This window comes from Pongo pygmaeus, chromosome 22 (genome assembly GCF_028885625.2).
Source record: "Pongo pygmaeus isolate AG05252 chromosome 22, NHGRI_mPonPyg2-v2.0_pri, whole genome shotgun sequence".
NCBI lineage: Eukaryota > Metazoa > Chordata > Mammalia > Primates > Hominidae > Pongo > Pongo pygmaeus.
Genome location: NC_072395.2, coordinates 21,742,047 through 21,762,627, shown reverse-complemented (window position 1 = coordinate 21,762,627; position 20,581 = coordinate 21,742,047). Strand labels below are relative to the sequence as shown.

The 20,581-nt window shown below is 35.8% G+C and overlaps 1 protein-coding gene across 1 annotated transcript in view; it reads right to left on the bottom strand.

The window, feature by feature from the left end:
- Positions 1-3,388: 3,388 nt before the first annotated feature.
- The window catches only part of LOC134738978 (uncharacterized), a 29,657-nt gene continuing 12,464 nt past the window's right edge, over positions 3,389-20,581 (bottom strand). Inside the window, exon 2 of the mRNA XM_063659902.1 lies at positions 3,389-3,909. Coding sequence (XP_063515972.1) covers positions 3,666-3,909 — 244 coding nt within the window. The 3' untranslated portion in view covers positions 3,389-3,665. The remainder of the gene's footprint in view (positions 3,910-20,581) is intronic.

Below are 20,581 nucleotides of genomic sequence, written 5' to 3'. Positions count from 1 at the left end.
TTACAGTACACACTTAACGTACCAAATAATTATTTTCTGGATTTCCTGTCCTGAAGCATGAAGTGTACTAGAAACCAATTCTTCCTGCGCTACTTGTGGAATCTTTCTTACTGGATCATAAGCTTACTTTACTTTATACAATAGATGCTTAATCAGTGCCTTTAATAGGAAGTTAGAAACTCCCATTCCAATCAACAAGGCTTTGATTCTACCTCGTAAGTACTACCCAGGTCACAGAGAATCCAAATATCAGAACTAGGGGGCTGGGCAGTGAGGACAAATCATCTATTAGGGAGTGGGACAGAAAGTGGAAACATTACAAAGAAGCAGGTAGGCTCAGAACAGAGGCGAGACTAGTACTGGGAAAACTCCCTACTGAGGACAGGTTTTCCAGAGTGGATATGTATGTGATGCTTTTGTCCTCGTGGGCTGGAATGGAAGCTGATAAAGAAGTTCAGACGCTACGTGTTGCTTAGGTCTGCTTTGTTGAAGCCTGTCTCTTTCAGAGTTCCTAAACACAATATTACAATGGCGTCTAATCCCAGTGAGAGCTCCAAATCCAGGCTGTGCATCAGATGCCATGGGAAATTCTGCCTCAGGACCGAAGTTGGTTCAAGCATCTGGATGATGTCAAAAGTCCACGTTGTGTGCTGGCCTAACCTGAAAGACCCTATCTAGTCCTAGCCTTTAAATAACTTCTGTCAGCAAATCTAGAGTTACATGGCATCTGTACAAGCTAGGTAGCTGAGGCATGGGATCAGCCCTATAAAGGAGCTTTTGGAGTTTTGTTGTAGGTCTAGCTTCAACTTGGCACTCCAGTTCCAATAGCTGGACATTCTCTCATCGTATGTTCTGATCCTTGGATTGGGAACAAAGTAACCATTCTGATCCCACAAAGCAGAGGTTCCGGTTCCCAACTCGTGACTATTTTGCCTCCCAGGGGACATTTTTGGTTTTCAAAAATGGAATATGGTGTTAGAAGGTAGAGGTTAGGGATGCTGCAAAGCATGTGGCAGAATCCTGTTCTGCCCAGAATGCTAACAGTGCCAAGTTTATGGAGCCTTCCCACCCATGGGCTTGGTCTATTCCTTGCTTCTGTCAGCTCCCTAACCCTTAAACACAACAGTTCAAATCTATATGCATAAGCATCTCCTAGGGACCTGCACGTTTCCAATATCGACTACTGAGACCCATCCATAGAGATGCGGGCTTAGGAGGTCTAGGATTGGGCTCAAAATTTGCATTTTAACAAGTACTCCAGTCATTCTGAAGCAAGTGATGCAAACCACACAATGAGGAACACCGCCTTCAAGAGACTGAATCTTGCTTCCCAACACTAGCTTGGTATCTGAGACCATCTGCCTGCTGACTGGCTTTCCTGTCACAAACATTCTGCATGTAGGCACAGGGTGTTCCTGCACTCCATGTTAATTCGTTCACCCCTATGTTCCCTTGGTTCCTGTCCCCAGTCCAGCAAGCAGAACTCATTGCAGATCTTGACAACAGAAGATACAGATTTAAAATAACTTGCCTGTTCCCGTGGACTTTATCCACTAATGAAGGAGGACAAGTGGACCAGGGGAGAGGGTAGGTGGGGGCTCCTTCCCTATTCCTCCCATTCCACTTTATACAAACCCCAGCTAGACCACTGGGAGAGCAACAGAGGTTAAGAATGACTGCATCTAAATATTGTCCTCTGGTCCACTCTTCTTCCATCTTGTAAAAAATGATATGAGTTTTGTATAAAGCACTACTGAAACCAAGATAAACTCTGGCTTAGCCAGCCCATGATGGATCAGTCTAGTAATCTTATCAAAACCAAGATTACCTAAAAGCACTAACCAAAGGAAAAGCTCCCTCACCCCAAACTATGACTGCTCACATTTTTCAGATTGAATCAATTCAATTGTATTTTAAGGTTCATTGACTGTTTACCACCTCCAAGCTGCTCCTGAACACAATTGATTATTTTTTTTAATTTTGAAAACTTTCTCACTTCTCGAATTTCCACTTGAGCCATTGTTATTATTGTAGTTTCTTCTGCTGTGATTTCCTATCCATTTATTTTAAGGGTTTTTGGGGTTTTGATTTTCATAAGAATTACAATAACTACTTTAAAAATCCACACTAATTCCAACATCTTGGTCATCTCGAAGTCAGTCGCTATTGATTGCCTTTTTCTTTGAATATGTTTCTTTATATGTTTGATATAATGGGATTGAATTCTGAAGACTGTAAAACAAGATTTTGTTTTGTTTCTCTGAAAATTTTGTTAATTTTTGTTGTATTAGTTGTATTTTGTTTGATTTTTTTCTATTGTATACTTTACAATATATTTTCCTCCAATGATTTTAACATTTCTATTTCTCAAAATATTTATGTTTATGTTAAAAATTATACAAAGTAGCTTGGTGCAGTGGCTCCCATCTGTAATCCCAGAACTTTTAGAGGCCAAGGCAGGAGGTTCACTGGAGCCCAGAAGTTGGAAACCAGCCTAGACAACAGCGCAAGACACTGTCCCCACAAAAAAATTATTAGGGTGGTGCATTACTTTCAATGGCATTACTTTCAATGGCAAAACCCGCAATTACTCTTGCACCATCCTGATAAAAAAAAATAAGCTGCGTATGGTGGTGGCGTGTGCCTGTGGTCTCAGCTATTTGGAAAGTGAAGGCAGAGGTGGGAGGATTGCTTGAGCCCAGGAGTTCCAGACCATCCTGAGACCCTGTCTCTATGAGAAAAAAAAAAAAATTAGCTGGGCCCACGTACCTGTGGTACTAGCTACTTGGGGGGCAAAGGCCAAGGTGCCAGAATCACTTGAGAACAGAAGCTCAAGGCTACAGGGCATTGTGATTGTGTCACTGCACTCCAGCCTGGGTGATGGAGCACGACCCTGATTCCAAATAATAATAATAATTACAAAAAGGAAAGACTTAGAACACCAGGTTAGGGTTAAATATTCTAAAATTTAGCTGACTTACCCTGTTCTCTATAAAACAGTTTGCCACAGAAAATATATCATGCCCAGTTAATTTTAAATTTCAGATAAACAAATACTTTTTTCAGTGTAAGTATATCCCATGCAATATTTGGGACATGCTTATACTAAAATATTATTCCCTGTTTATCTGAAATTGAAATTTAACTGGGTATTACATAATTCTAGCAGCCTGACCATAAAAGATATGTAAGCTGAGCAAACTTCTACTTTAAACTTCAAGCTTTATAATAAATGAATTATTGATCAAGAATTATTATTTACTGAGACCTGTGTAGATCCCCATATTTATCTTTTAAAATATGGAACTAAGAAAGCTACATAAAGAACATTTATAGAAATAAATGACTGTTCTATAGACCTGAAAGGAAAACTCTAGCTTTTATTTTTCTCCCCAAACTTAAGCTTTATTCTACATTTGAATAAACAATAAAATAACAGCTCAACTTTGGAAACACAGATCATAATATAAAAATAAAGCAAAGATCCCAGAAACATTTAAGAGGCAACAAATCTTTCACATCATCTTACTTTAGCAACTAAACATACAATAACTTAGAATGATCCATTAATTATAAGTAAAGAATAAATTCTCTTACAAAGCATAACTATTCATATTATTGACCATCATAAGAGCAAATATTTTAAGTAAAATGCCATGAAAACTTTACAGAAAGGAGCGAGTTGCAGACACAGTCATTCTTGGATTTCTTTCAACACCAGGCTTTCTTCCCTTTTGACCTGAACTGGGAGTTGAATATTTCCTCTCTTTGCCCTCTGACCCTCTAGTCTCTGAAGCATCTTTTGTACTAGAGGTGTGTGCAAAGACTTCCTGGAAATTTGGATTTGTAAATTGTCCTGTTGTATCTTCTAGGCACTGCAGTGATACAGATGTAGAGCTGTTGCTCTTGCTTGTAGAAGTGTAACATTTTGATTCAAAAAAGGAAGTAAAAGGAAGAGAGTTGATTACATTTGGCTACTGACATTAATAATAATAAATAATAATTGTACTTCTAATATAAACATCTGAATGTTTTAGTTCTAAGAATGGCTGTCCACATAAGAAAAGTATGTAAAAATAATTAATGTCTATTATAATTACTTTAACCATAGAAAAAGTATAATTTAAAGATAGCTGTTTAAGAATCAAATTGCAGCAATTGACGAAAGTAGATATTAGTCATATCTGTGAAGTGACACACAGTGATACTGAAGGCACTTATTTCTCAAGAAACATCATTTTTCTCAACAAGAACATACTACATCCTACACATGAAATGAAAATAGGCTTTAATTTTCACCACAGGAGGGCGACAATCAGAGAACTGAGGTGGTACAGATCAATTAGAGGACGATATACATGAGTCTATCAGTCTCTAGGACAGAGCAAGAATTTTTAAAGAATCTCAGTCAGGTTTCCTTTTCAAAGAAATACAAAGATTAAAGCCTTTGAAACGTAAATTATTTTTCCAGTTATAACATTGAGGACAAAGTCATATTTGCAAAGTTAAGATTTTTATAACTATCCCTAAAATTGATTCTCAGTGACTCCCTTGATCTACATATGTTAAGGAAAAAGGCAAGATGAAGATGTGTTAAATATTTTCCAGTTTTTGAAAATCAGCTTTAATATAAGGTATACCCAAATAAAGGTTAATTAAATGACTATGAAAGTATGTTATAGCAGATGCCCACTCATTAACATGTCTTGAAATTAAAGGTTTATAAGGTGTATAAGGGAAAAGTTTTTGGTGTTGCCATTACATTCACAAAAGTATCTGAGGCACGTACAGCATGAAGTTCAGTAAGTGCTTGCAACACAACCAGCACTAAATTTTGTTGAATAAATAAATGAATACTTTTGTATAGCATCTGTTCAAAATCTCTGATGTAAAAATGAAAATAATCTGAAAATATGCAAAACTGAAGTTTCCCACATACGGCTGCCAATTCGTACAAACAACAAGATGAATTTCAAAATGAAACCATGACAATAAAATCAAAGTTTCAAAATGGCTGGCCTTTTTTAGCAAAACCCATCTTCAAATAAAGGAATAAGACATCAAATGTTTCGAGAACCAAAATTTTACTGCTGCTTTTCTAACACCCTGTTGTTAACCTGAGCCCCAATCCTCTTACTGTCAATAACAGATTTTCATTATAAAATACGAGAAACAGGCCAGGTGCCTGTCAATAACAGATTATCATCATCAAATACAAGAAAGAGGCAGGGCACGGTGGCTCACAACTATAATCCCAGCACTTTGGGAGGCTGAGGCGGGTGGATCACTTGAGGTCAGGAGTTTGAGACAAGCTTGGACAACATGATGAAACCTCATCTCTACTAAAAATACAAAAATTAGCTGGGTGTTGTAGCAGGTGCCTGTAATCCCAGCTAAGCAGGAGGCTGAGGCAGGAGAATCACTTGAACCTGGGAGATGGAGGTTGCAGGGAACTGAGATCGAGCCACTGTACTCAAGCCTGGGCGACAGAGCAAGACTCTGCCTTAAAAAAAGTACATATACAACATAACAGAATCTCTGGGACACATTCAAAGCGGCGTGTATAGGGAAATTTATAGCACTAAATGACTACAAGAAAAAGCAGGAAAGATCCAAAATTGACACCCTAATGTCACAATTAAAAGAACAAGAAAACCAACAGCAAACACATTGAAAAGCTAGCAGAAGGCAAAAAATAACTAAAATCAGAGCAGAACTGAAAGAAATAGAGACACAAAAAACATTTCAAAAAATTAATGAATCCAGGAGCTGGTTTTTTGAAAGGATCAACAAAATTGATAGACTGCTAGCAAGACTAAAAAAGCAGAAAACAGAGAAGAATCAAATAGATGCAATAAAAAATGATAAAGGGGATATCACCACCGATCCCACAGAAATACAAACTACCATCAGAGAATACTACAAACAGCTCTATGTAAATAAACTAGAAAATCTAGAAAAAATGGATAAATTCCTCGACACATAAACTCTGCCAAGACGAAACCAGGAAGAAGTTGTATCTCTGAACAGACAAATAACAGGCTTTGGAATTGTGACAATAATCAATAGCTTACCAACGAAAGAGTCCAGGACCAGAGGGATTCAGAGCCGAAATGTACCAGAGGTACAAGGAGGAACTGGTACACTTCCTTCTGAAATTATTCCAATCAATAGAAAAAGAGTGAATCCTCCCTAATTCATTTTATGAGGCAAGCATCATCCTGACACCAAAGCCGGGCAGAGCCACAACCAAAAAAGAGAAGTTTAGACTAATATCTTTGATGAACATTGATGCAAAAATCCTCAATAAAATACTGGCAAACCAAATCCAGAAGCACATCAAAAAGCTTATCCACCATGATCAAGAAGGCTTCATTCCTGGTATGCAAGGATGGTTCAATGTACGCAAATCAATAAATGTAATACAGCATAAAAAGAGAACCAAAGACAAAAACCACATGGTTATTTCAATAGATGCAAAAAAGCCTTTGACAAAATTCAACAACGCTTCATGCTAAAATTCTCAATAAGTCAGGTATTGATGGGACATATCTCAAAATAATAAGAGCTATCTATGACAAACCAACAGCCAATATCATACTGAATGGGCAAAAACTGGAAGTATTCCCTTTGAAAACTGGCACAAGACAGGGATGCCCTCTCTCACCACTCCTATTCAACATTGTGTTGGAAATTCTGGACAGGGCAATTAGGCAGGAGAAGGAAATAAAGGGTATTCAATTAGGAAAAGAGGAAGTCAAATTGTCCCTGTTTGCAGAGGACATGATTGTATATATAGAAAACCCATGATCTCAGCCCAAAATCTCCTTAACCTGATAAGCAACTTCAGCAAAGTCTCAGGATACAAAATCAATGTACAAAAATCACAAGCATTCTCATACAGCAATAACAGACAAACAGAGAGCCAAATCATGAGTGAACTCCCATTCACAATTGCTTCAAAGAGAATAAAATGCCTAGGAATCCAACTTACAAGGGATGTGAAGGACCTTTTCAAGGAGAACTACAAACCACTGTTCAATGAAATAAAAGAGGATACAAACAAACGGAAGAACATTCCATGCTCATGGGTAGGAAGAATCAATATCGTGAAAATGGCCATACTGCTCAAGGTAATTTATACATTCAATGCCATCCCCATCAAGCTACCAACGACTTTCTTCACAGAATTGGAAAAAACTACTTTAAAGTTTATATGACACCAAAAAAGAGCCTGCATTGCCAAGTCAATCCTAAGCCAAAAGAACAAAGGTGGAGGCATCAAGCTACCTGACTTCAAACTATACTACAAGGCTACAGTAACCAAAACGGCATGGTACTGGTACCTAAACAGAGATATAGATCAATGGAACAGAACAGAGCCCTCAGAAATGATGCCACATATCTCCAACTATCTGATCTTTGACAAACCTGAGAAAAACAAGCAATGGGGAAAGGATTCCCTATTCAAGAAATGGTGCTGGGAACACAAACTAGCCATATGTAGAAAGCTGAAACTGGATGGCTTCCTTACACCTTATACAAAAATTAATTCAAAATGGATTAAAGACTTAAACGTTAGATCTAAAACCATAAAAACCCTGGAAGAAAACCTAGGCATTACCATTCAGGACATAGGCATGGGCAAGGACTTCACGTCTAAAACACCAAAAGCAATGGCAACAAAAGCCAAAATTGACAAATGGGATCTAATTAAACTAAACAGCTTCTGCACAGCAAGAGAAACTACCATCAGAGTGAACAGGCAACCTACAAAATGGGAGAAAATTTTCGCAACCTACTCATCTGACAAAGGGCTAATATCAAGAATCTACAATGAACTCCAACAAATTTACAAGAAAAAAACAAACAACCCCATCAAAAAGTGACCAAGGACATTAACAGACACTTCTCAAAAGAAGACATTTATGTAGCCAAATAACACATGAAAAAATGCTCACCATCACTGGCCATCAGAGAAATGCAAATCAAAACCACAATGAGATAGCATCTCACACCAGTTAGAATGGCGATCATTAAAATGTCAGGAAACAACAGGTGCTGGAGAGGATGTGGAGAAATAGGAACACTTTTACACTGTTGGTGGGACAGTAAACTAGTTCAACCATTGTGAAAGTCAGTGTGGCGATTCCTCAGGGATCTAGAAGTAGAAACACCATTTGACCCAGCCATCCCATTACTGGGTATATACCCAAAGGACTATAAATCATGTTGCTATAAAGACACATGCAGACGTATGTTTATTGCGGCACTATCCACAATAGCAAAGACTTAGAACCAACCCAAATGTCCAACAATGATAGACTGGATTAAGAAAATGTGACACATATACGCCATGGAATACTATGTGATGAGTTCATGTCCTTTGTAAGGACATGGGTGAAATTGGAAATCATCATTCTCAGTAAACTATCGCAAGAACAAAAAACCAAACACCATATATTCTCACTTATATGTGGGAATTGAACTATGAGAACACATGGACACAGGAAGGGGAACATCACACTCTGGGGCCTGTTGTGGGGTGGGGTACCCGGGAGGGTTAGCTTTAGGAGATATACCTAATGCTAAATGGCACATGTATACATATGTAACTAACCTGCACAATGTGCACATGTACCCTAAAACTTAATGTATAATAATAATAAAAATTAAAAAACACCTGTGTATGTTGATTATTTATCTGTGTTATGTTACTATGCAAAATTATATTATTTTTAATAACTTAGATTATGTAAATATGTATTATATTTTAGTAGCAAATATTAACACATTTTTTAATGTACAGCTTAGATAATAGTTGATGATTACAATTAGTTAATATTAGCTACTTACAACAGTTATGCAAACAGAAATTCTAAAATTAATTTTGTATTAACGTTGAAAATTTTAAACTATTTTCTAAAAAGTTTTTAAATTACAAACAATAAAATATAAATTTTATAAAAAAAGAAATGCTATGAGAAATAGTTATATTTTGATTCCTTAATTTTTCTGAATATTAGTACTTGGAGCTTCACCGTTCGTAATTCCAATAGGCTACACAAATATTCTCCTCAGTAAAATGGCAAAACAGAAGGCATTCAATTTTTAAATATATGATGCAATTTTATTACCTTTTTTCTATATAAATGACACAAAATTTAGACCAATAAAAACAGAATTTCTTCTTTGAAATTTCAAGAGTTGAGCTGAGCTGGGAAGACCTAAACTGCTTGATATCAGAGTTGGAAATTAAAGCAAGAGGCCCACATCAAAGTAATAGTTAAGCCTTTTTGTCTTCCTTTCTGTGATTGTGGTAAGCAACAGGCAAAATCAGATGAAGCACCGACTCCTCATTGTTCCATTTTTTCCTCATGGAAAAGCACCAGGAAAGGGTCAGATGGATCAGCACAAACATGGCACTGTCTCACTGCTGAGGTGGCCCCCTCATTAAATACAGGCCTGCAATTTTGTACAAAAGGGGGCAGGAGAGCGGAGAGGAGAATGTATGAGCAAGAGTAAAAAGCATGGAGTATTAATAAGAATGTATAAAAATTATTATCAAAGTTCCATTTCTTCTCCAGAAACAGGGATCTGGACAAAAGTTTCTGAAGAAGGCCTCGACCAAAAGCCCCTCAGCAAGGTGCCCCTGAATCTAGATGCCTGGACTGGGAATGAAAAGCTACATGCGAGCCTCAGTGGCCAAGATGTCCGATATTGTTTATTTCAACCACTCAGAGACTGCAAAGCACTGACATTTATATACTTCTCCTAAATGCACATGTCAGCAGGAGTGTGACAACCAATGATTTCGAAGATATAAAATGGGTAGAATTTCTGGCAAAAATTTAGATAATCTGATCTATTCAACCTGAAATAACCATATATGCAAAGAAACTTCAAAGGCATGTACCTCCACAAATAGTTTTTCAGGAAAGAATAAAGAAGCACAGCTGTAGAATAAAAATTAGACTAGAAGTTGATGCTACCTTTCGTAATTGCTAATAATGGAAGCACAGGTGTTAGAATTGAACATGTCTGATTGGTGAATATAATGTCACATTAGCATAGATGCAGGAGTATTTGGATCTCACTATGCTATCTAAAGGTAGAATCCTTACATTTTCAAAAGTTTAGAAAAAATAGGTTAGAGTAGTTAGTGGAGGTGGTATTTCTCCTCTTTGGTTTATTTGGGAATTAACAAGAATCCTCATATTAGTTTCTGGTTCATATGTACACCCTGTGTTTTAATCAGGACAACTTAGATAAATACATTGACTTAATCATTTCAGGTGTCTGCAAAGGGAACATTGTTCACATTACAGATATCTTTTCACTGGAATAAAATACCTCAACCAAGAATCTTCAATGACCCCACCACTTGAGGTCAGTCATTTATAATAAAATGAAATCTACTATTCTTTTTAAAATATACCAAGTAAAAGTCATAAAGATCAAAGTTATTCAGAAACAAAATACTAATCAAAACACGGCTGTACAATTAGCTCTTAGTAAATCCCCAAACTGCATATATAGTGTAGAAATAATATAAGTAGTTATAATGAGTAAATATAGTAGAGAAAAAGTTTAAAAGTAAGAGAAAAATAAAGTATATTATGAAAATAATTAGGTAAAAATGTTAGATGTAAAAAAATTTTTCAATGTAAAGGATAGAATACATAGAAAAATTACATAAATGAAAAAAGGAATTATGAATTAGAATGTAGGATGAAGTGAATATTTAGAAGTCCCAATAGGGTTAAAACAAATAAACAATATGAAAAATTGAAATACTTAAAAATCTAGAATAAGTCATGTAGTTTAAGTCCCAGTTTAAATAAATAAAATGGAGTGAATGTCAAATAGGGAATAAAAATATATAATTATTAAAATAATTAATTATAATAGCTTAAAGGCATACCTATTAAAAGAAAAACAATAGTTAAAAGCATAATACCAAAATGGAGAAAATCACATAAAGCCATCTAAGATAAAATTCGAATTAATTATAAAGCAATGAAAACAAACCTATTTCTCAATATGTGAATAAGATCAAGAATCCAGTAGATTATGGTCTTCAAAGTTCTGAGGGAAAGACATATAAATTTAAAATTACATATATTTCAAAAGTTATTTTCAGGATTGAGGAAAAATGTGCCTTAATACAAAAAAGCAATGTAAACTGAGTATATTTACCTCAGTAAAATGCATTTAAAATTTGCTGAAAATTTAGATTATGAAGAAAAATACTCTTCCTGAGAACAAATATTGAGATAAAATAAATGTACAAACATCCAAATAGATCGAAACTATATTAACACTGTATCAAACTATACACAATATGTGATATATCCATATGAAGCACATTTATGGAAGAAGAAAATGTTATCCCAAGTGTTATATTAAATAAAAGAGTAAATTTGGTAATAGATTAGTAAATAAGAAAAATAATTCTTGCCCAGGTTACATTTGATTTAGCTTTAGTGGTGTAGAGCCAGTCACTACTAATACAGAAGTTGAGAATCCATGAGAGGAAGACAACACATAGTGTATAACTAAAATGAGTGAGTTTGAAATTCACCAACCAGTACGTTCTGGGATTAATGGCAATGGCTTGTAGTATGCTCAAAGAGCAGGTGGTGCATGGGAAGAAGCTGCTCATTATCATGTTAAGATAGACAGTAGGCTTCTATTTGAGGCCACTCTAGAGAACATCTTGCCAATCTATGTCTGTAGAGAACAAGTTTCTCATGGTAGGAGCATCAATACGTAGATGAAGGCCTAGTTACTGATGCTCTGGTCACAGGACCTGGGCCTGCAACCCAAAAAGCAGGCAAAAATCCAGAAGACAGGAAGGAACATGACAGAGATTCCAATTCTACGGAATAAAAAGCACTTTTATGGCACTATTATTTGAAGATAAGTCCTTTATCAGAAAAGTAAATGCATATCTGGAAAAACAAACAGGACACAAAGTCTCTTCTTAGAAAATCTCTGTGATTATGTCAACCAAGACCACCACTCTCCTCAGTGCCGACCATCACGGTTACCTCAACAAAAAAGTCCTGAATCATCCCCAGCAACCCCATGTGAACCATCCTCCTAGCCTGCTCTTTCCTTCACTTCCCATAAACATCAAATATGCAATGATGCCACTGAAGCCCCCTCCTTTTGTGCTTTTATTATCTTCACATTTCCTGAACAGTTATAAGTGCCATGTGTCCTGGAAGTTTTTAGTTTATTTTTATATCTTCTCTTAAATTACACAAGATCATGGACAATGACATATGAACATTTGTATCTGCACACTTGGTACAGTGTTAGGTTAAGTTTTATAAAAAGGTGAATGACCGGAGATAAGTAGACAATCCATGGGTCATTTTTTTCACTCTACGAATTAATATGAGGTGGAGAGAAGTTGTAATGTGTAATTGACCAAACTTTCTTCATCAAACGTTTTAATAAGAGCAGTAATCTATTTATGAGGATAGAGGACTCCTGACCTAAACACATCCCGAAAGACCACACCTCCCAATACTGCTGCTTTGGGGATTAATTTTCAACATAAAGTTTTAAGGGAAACAAAAACATGAAAACCATACCTCATGTCCCCAATTCATTTTTAATTCCACACAAAATACAATCATTCCATTTACTAGACTCCATAATTCTAAACTCACTCCAGAATCAACTTTAAAATCTAACTTCAAAGTCTTGTCCAAACCTCATATGGGTGAAAGTCAAGGTATAATTCATTCTAATGCAAGATTTTCTTTAGCCGTGGATCTATGAAATCTACATGTTATGTGTTTTTGAAATATAAAGGCAGGAAAGGCAAAGGACAGACATTGCTGTTTCAAAAGGGAGAAATAGGCAGGAAGAAATAAATAACAGGTCCCAAGTGTATTATTAAAAAAGAAAAGACAGGTCATGCATGGTATCTCATACCTGTAATCCCAGCAGTTTGGGAGGCCAAGGCAGGTGGATCACTTGAGGTCAAGAGTTCAAATCCACCTGGCAATATAGTGAAACCCCATCTCTACTAAAAAAAATACAAAAATACAAAAATTAGCGAAGCCTGGTAGCACTCACCTTTGGTCCCAGCTACTTGGGAGGCTGAGGCAAGAGAATCACTCTAGCCCGTGTGGCAGAGGTTTCAATGAGCTGAGATCACACCACTGCACTCTAGTCTGGGCAACAGAGTGAGAATCCATCTCAAAATAAATAAATAAACAAAATTAACGGACAAAAGCTGCTCAAATTTGAAAAAAGAAATGGACAAACACACTCAAGAACTTTAGTGGACTTTCACCAGCATAAATTTAAAGAAAACCAAAGTGAGACACAATATAAAACTGTTAAATATCTCATAGAAAAAACTTCAAAAATTTCAAGAGAAAAAAGATTAAACACCTACAATTTAGGCCCACTAATACTATCAACAGATGTATTTAGAGATATTTTGCAGTTCAGAGTGTGGGACGATATATTCAAGTTCAAAAAAAGAGAGAAAAATTACCAACCAAGAACATTATATGTGGCAAAACTCTCATTGAAACATGAAGGTGAAATTAAGATTTTTTCAGATAAACTGAAGCCAAACGAGTTTATGTCCACTAGGTTTGTTCTTCAAGAAATGCCAGAAAGTCCTTTGAGATTAAAAAATGAGAGTACCAAAAAAGCCATACAATACTATAAAGCTCTGTTGCAAAGCAAATATATAGAGAAATATAGCATCCTGTATTATTGTGATGTTGGTAAGTAATTTTAATTCCCTTATAGAATTTGACACAAAATACACAGAAGTATTTTATATGTATGTTAAAGAATACATCATATAAAAAGGCCTAATTTGTGACATCAAGAATGTGTGTGTTGGGAAAGACAGTCATGTAAAAGACGGGAGTTTTTATATGCTACTGGAGATAACATCAGATTAAACTAGATTGTTATAACTTTGAGACGTTTCATGTAATCTGCGTAGTAATCACAAAGATAATACATGTAGAATGTACACAAAAGAAAAAGAAATAAAAACATATTAGTACAAAAATTAATTAGACAAAAAGGAAGACAGCAAGAAATAAAATAAATAAATAAAAGAACTACAAAAGAAATACGATACAATTAAAAAAATGGTGGTAGTAACTCCTTAACTGCAAATAATAACCTTATAAGTAACAATGTTAAATTCTCCAATAACAGACACAAGGTCACTGAAAAATTAAAAATATAAAATCAAATAAATTCTGTTTATTTAAGCATAAACATGGATTGAAAAAGCAGGGATGGAAAATTATATTCTATATGGTAACCAAATCATCCTAAATAGCAACCAAAATAGAAAAAAGTTGGTCACACTTACATGGGATGATTAGACGTTAAGCAAAAAACTGTCAAAAAGACAAACAAGGACATTATATAATAAAAATAAATCTCCAAGAAGATATCATAATTAAAATATGCACATGTATCAGCAATTATTCCAAACACATAACACAAATAATGACAGAATTAAAAGGAGAAACAGCCTGAGTACAGTGGCTCACGCCTGCTTGTAATCCCTGCATCTTGGCGGGAGCTGAAGCAGGAGGATGGCTTGAGCCCAGGAGTTGAGACTAACCTGGACAAGATAGCAACACTTCGTCTGTGTAAAAAACAAAATTATAAATAAAAATAAAGGGAGGAATAGAGACCACCACCAAAATGATAGGAGATTTTAATAACGGAGAGGACAACCTGGCAGACCAAAAGAAGACAGAGGATTGAGCACGGAGTGATTCAACCAAATCCAACAGACTTTTAGAAAGGGTCTTCTCAACAACAGAATGCACATGCTTCTGGTGCACACATGGAACATTCTTGAGACTATATCACAAATCGGACCACAAAGAAATCAATTCAAGAAAATTAAAATCATACAAAATATCATTTACAACTAAAATGGAATGGAACTAGAAGTGAATACCAGAAGAAAAATTTAAAAATTTACAAATACATAAAAATCAAGTAACATGCTCGTAAACAACATTATGGGTTAAAGAAGAAATCACAGTGAAAATTTCAACATAACTGGAGACAAAGCATAACAAAATTATTGAATGCATCTAGAGCTTGTATTCAATTGTAGTAGTAAATGTGTACATTTAAAAAATCTATATAAATCAACTAGTAAAAGTAACCAAACATAAGTAAAGAATAAAAATTTCAGCAGTTATAAATAAATAACAATTAAAAGCCACAAAATAATCAATTAAAGTTTCGTTTTATTGAAAAGATTAAGAAAACTGACAAACAGTTAGATTAAAAGAAAAAAGAAGATATCTCAAATAATTAAATTCAGAAATAAAAGAGGAGCTATTACTACTGATGCCACAGAAGTAGGAAGAGATTATAAAGTTTTAATTCCAAGTATATGCCAAAAAATGTGATAAGCTAAGAGAAATACACAAATGTCTAGAAATATAGATTATACTAAAAATAAACCATAAAAAGATCTGAATATACATATAAGTATTAACAACAACCTCCCCTCAAAAAGCCCAGGCACGGATCACTTCATTAAATATTGTTTTTCAAAATGTTAAAGCAGGGTTAACACCAACCCTTCTTAAACTACTTCAGAAAAATGAAAAAGAGAAAACAATTTCCACCTTATTTTATGAGCCCAGCATTAACACAACACCGAACCCCACAAAGACACTAAGGAAAAAAAATACAACTACAAATCAATTTTCCTGTTGACTATTGATGTAAAAATTCTCCTCGGAACATTAGAACACCAAATTCAATTATATATTGCAAGCATTATACACCATGACGAAGAAGGAGTTATCTCTCCAATGTAAGTATTGCTCAACACATGTAAATCAATCTATTTGGTTTTTTTTTTTGTTATTATACTTTAAGTTCTAGGGTACATGTGGACAACGTGCGCATTTGTCACATAGGTTTACATGTGCCATGCTGTTTTGCTGCACCCATCAACTCATCATTTACATTAGATATTTCTCCTACTGCTATCTCTCCTCTAGCCCTCCAGCCCCTGACAGGCCCTGTTGTGTGATGTTACCTGCCTTGTGTCCAAGTGTTCTCATTGGTAAATTCCCACCTATGAGTGAGAACATGTGCTGTTTGGTTATCTGTCCTTGTGATAGTTTGCTGAAAATGATGGTTTCCGGCTTCATCCAAGTCCCTGCAAAGGACAAAAACTCATCCGTTTTTATGGCTGCATACTATTCCATGGTATATACTTGCTGCATTTTCTTAATCAGTTCTATCATTGATGGACATTTGGGTTGGTTCTAAGTCTTTGCTATTGTGAATAGTGCTGCAATAAACATACGTGTGCGTGTGTCTTTATAGTGGCATTATTTATACTCCTTAGGGTATACACCCAGTGATGGGATCGCTGGGTCAGATGGTATTTCTAGTTCTAGATCCTGGAGGAATGGCCACACTGTCTTCCACAATGGTGGAACTAATTTACAATCCCACCAACAGTGTAAAAGCCTTCCTATTTTTCCACATCCTCTCCAGCATCTGTTGTTTCCTGACTTTCAAATAATCGCCATTCTAACTGGCATGAGATTGTATCTCATTGTGGTTTTGATTTGCATTTCTCTGATGACCAGTGATGATGAGCATTTTCTCATGTGTCTGTTGGCTGCATAGATGTCTTCTTTTGAGAAGTGTCTGTCCATATCCTTTGCACACTTTTTGATGGTGTTTTTTTCTTGTAAATTTGTTTAAGTTTTTTGAAGATTCTGGATATTAGCCCTTTGTCAGATGGATAGATTGCCAACAATTTTCTCCCATTCTGTAGGTTGTCTGTTCATGCTGTTGGTAGTTTCTCTTGCTGTGCAGAAGCGCTTTAGTTTAATTAGATCTGATTTCTCTATTCTGGCTTTTTTTGCCATTGCTTTTGGTGTTTTAGTCATGAAATCTTTGCCCATGCCTATGTCCTGAATGGTGTAGCCTAGGATTTATTCTAGGGTTTTTATGGTTTTAGGCCTAACACTTAAGTCTTTAATCCCTGTTGAATTAATTTGTGTATAAGGTGTAAGGAAGGAATCCAGTTTCAGCTTTCTACATATGGCTAGCCAGTTTTCACAGCACCACTTATTAAATAGGGAATCCTTTCTCCATTGCTTGTATTTGTCAGGTTTGTCAAAGATCAGATGGTTGTAGATGTGTGGTGTTATTTCTGAGGCCTCTGTTCTGTTCCATTGGTCTATAGATCTGTTTTGATATCAGTACCAGGCTATTTGGTTACTGTAGCCTTGAAGTATAGATTGAAGTCAGGTAGTGTGATGCCTCCGGCTTTGTTCTTTTTGCTTAGATTGTCTGGCAATATGGGCTCTTTTTCCGTTCCATATGAACTTTAAAGTAGTATTTTCTAATTCTGTGAAAAAGTCATTGTTAGCTTGATGGGGATGGCATTGAATCTGTAAATTACCTAGGGCAGTATGACCATTTTCACAATATTGATTATTCCTATCCATGAGCATGGAATGTTCTTCCGTTTGTTTGTGTCCTCTTTTATTTCGTTGAGTAGTGATTTGTAGTTTTCCTTGAAGAGGTCCTTCACATCCCTTGTAAGATGTATCCCAAGGTATTTTATTCTCTTTGTAGCATTTGTGAATGGGAGTTCACTCATGATTTGCCTCTCTGTTTGTCTGTTATTGGTGTATAGAAATGCTTGTGATTTTTGCATATTGATTTCTTATCCTGAGACTTTGCTAAAGTCGCTTATCAGCTTAAGGTGATTTTGGGCTGAGATGATGAGGTTTTCTAAATATACAACCATGTCATCTGCAAACAGAGATAATTTGACTTCCTAATTTAATACCTTTGTTTCCTTCTCTTGCCTGATTGCCCTGGTCAGAATTTCCAACACTATTTTGAATAGGAGAGATGAGAGAGGGCATTCTTGTCTTGTGTCGTTTTTTGAAAGAGAATGGTTCCAGTTTTACTGATTTAGTATGATATTGGCTGTGGGTTTGTCGTAAATAGCTCTTATTATTTTGAGATACATTTCATCAATATGTAGTTTATTGAGAGTTTTTAGCAGGAAAGACTCTTGAATTTTGTCGAAGGCCTTTTCTATATCTATGGAGACAGTCATGTGACTTTTGTCATTGATTCTGTTTGTGTGATGGATTAAATTTATTATTTTGTGTATGATGCACCAGCCTTGCATTCCAGGGATGAAGACTACTTGATCACAGTGGATAAACTTTTTGATGTGCTGCTGGATTCCATTTGCCAGTATTTTATTGAGGATTTTCACAATGATGTTCATCAAGGATATTGGTCTAAAATTCTCTTTTTCTATTTTGTGTCTGCCAGGGTTTGGTATCAGGATGATACTGGTCCCATAAAATGAATTAGGGAGGATTTCCTCATTTTCTAATGATTGGAATAGTTTCAGAAGGAATGGTATGGTACCAGGTCCTTTTTGTACCTCTGGTACGATTCAGCTGTGAATCCATCTAGTCCTGGATATTTTTTTGTTGGTATGCTATTAATTATTGCCTCAATTTCAGAGCCTGTTATTGGTCTGAATTCAGAGATTCAACTTCTTCCTGGTTTAGTCTTGGGAGGGTGTATGTGTCCAGGAATTTATCCATTTCTTCTAGATTTTCTAGTTTATTTGTATAGAGAGTTTATAGTATTCTCTGATGGTAGTCTGTATTTCTGTGGGATCAGTGATGATATAGCATTTATCTTTTTTTATTGTGCTATTTGATTCTTGTCTTTTTCCCTCTTTATTAGTCTTGCTAGTGGTCTAACAATTTTGTTGATCTTTTCAAAAAATCAGCTTCTAAATTCATTGATTTTTTTAAGGGTTTTTTGTGTCTCTATCTCCTTTAGTTCGGCTCTGATCTTTCTTGCCTTTTGCTTAATTTTGAGTGTGTTTGCTCTTGTTTCTCTAGTTCTTTTAATTGTGATGTGGGGCTGTCGATTTTAGATCTTTCCTCCTTTCTCTTGTGGACATTTAATGCTATAAATTTCCCTCTACACACTGCTTTAGACGTGTCTCAGTGACTCTGGTGTTTTTTGTCTTTGTTCTCACTGGTTTCAAAGAACATCTTTATTTTTGCCTTCATTTCGTTATTTACCCAGTAGCCATTCAGGAGCAGGTTGTTCTGTTTCCATGTATTTGTGCCGTTTTGAGTGAGTTTCTTAATCCTAAGTTCTAATTTGATTGCACTGTGATCTGAGAGAGTTTTTTTTGACATCTATTCTTTTACATTTGATGAGGAGTGCTTACTTTCAATTATGTGATCAATTTTAGAATAAGTGTGATGTGGTGCTGAGAAGAATGTTTATTCTGTTGATATGGGGTGGAGAGTTCTGTAGATTTCCCTTAGGTCTGCTTGGTGCAGAGCTGAGTTCAAGCCCTGGATATCCTTGTTAACCTTCTGTCTTGTTGATCTATCTAATATTGACAGTGGAGTGTTAAAGTCTCCCATTATTATTTTGTGGGAGTCTAAGTCTGTTTGTAGGTATATAAGGACTTACTTTATGAATCTGGGTGCTCCTATACTGGGTGCATATATATTTATGGTAGTTAGCTCTTCTTGCTGAATTGATCCTTTTACCATTATGTGATGGCCTTCTTTGTGTCTTTTGATCTTCGTTGGTTTAAATTCTGTTTTATCAGAGACTGAGATGGCAATCCATGCTTTTTTTAAATTTTTAATTTGTTTTGCTTTCCATTTGCTTGGTCGATCTTCCTCCATCCCTTTATTTTGAGCCTATGTGTGTCTCTGCATGTGAGATGGGTTTCCTGAATACAGCACTCTGATGGGTCTTGACTGTTTATCCAATTTGACAGTCTATGTCTTTTTATTGAGGCATCTAGACCATTTACATTTAAGGTCAATAATGTTATGTGTGAATTTGATCCTGTCATTGTTATGTTAGCTCACTGTTTTTCCTGTTAATTGATGCAGCTTCTTCATAGTATCTATGGTATTTACAATTTGGCATACTTTTTGCAGTGGCTGGTACCAGTAGTTCCTTTCCATGTTTAGTGCTTCCTTCAGGAGCTCTTTTAAGGCAGGCCAGATGGTGTCAAAATCTCTCAGAACTTGCTTGTCTGTAAAGGATTTTATTTCTCCTTCACTTATGAAACTTAGTTTAGCTGGATATGAAATTCTGGGCTGAAAATTCTTTTCTTTAAGAATGTTGAATATTGGCCCCCACACTCTTCTGGCTTCTAGGGTTTCTCCTGAGAGATCTGCTGTTAGTCCGATGGGTTTCCACTTGTGGGGAACCCGACCTTTCTCTCTGGCTGCCCTTAACATTTTTTCCTTCATTTCAACCCTGGTGAATCTAACAATTAATATTTTGGGGTTGCCCTTATCCAGAAGTATCTTTGTGGTGCTCTCTGTATTTCCTGAATTTGAAGGTTGGCCTCCCTTGCTATGTTGGGAAAATTCTCCTGAATAATATCTTAAGGAGTGCTTTCCAACTTGGTTCCATTCTCTCTGTCACATTTAGGTACACCAAGCAAAATTAGATTTGGTGTTTTCACATAGTCCCATTTTTCCTGGTGGCTTTGTTAGTT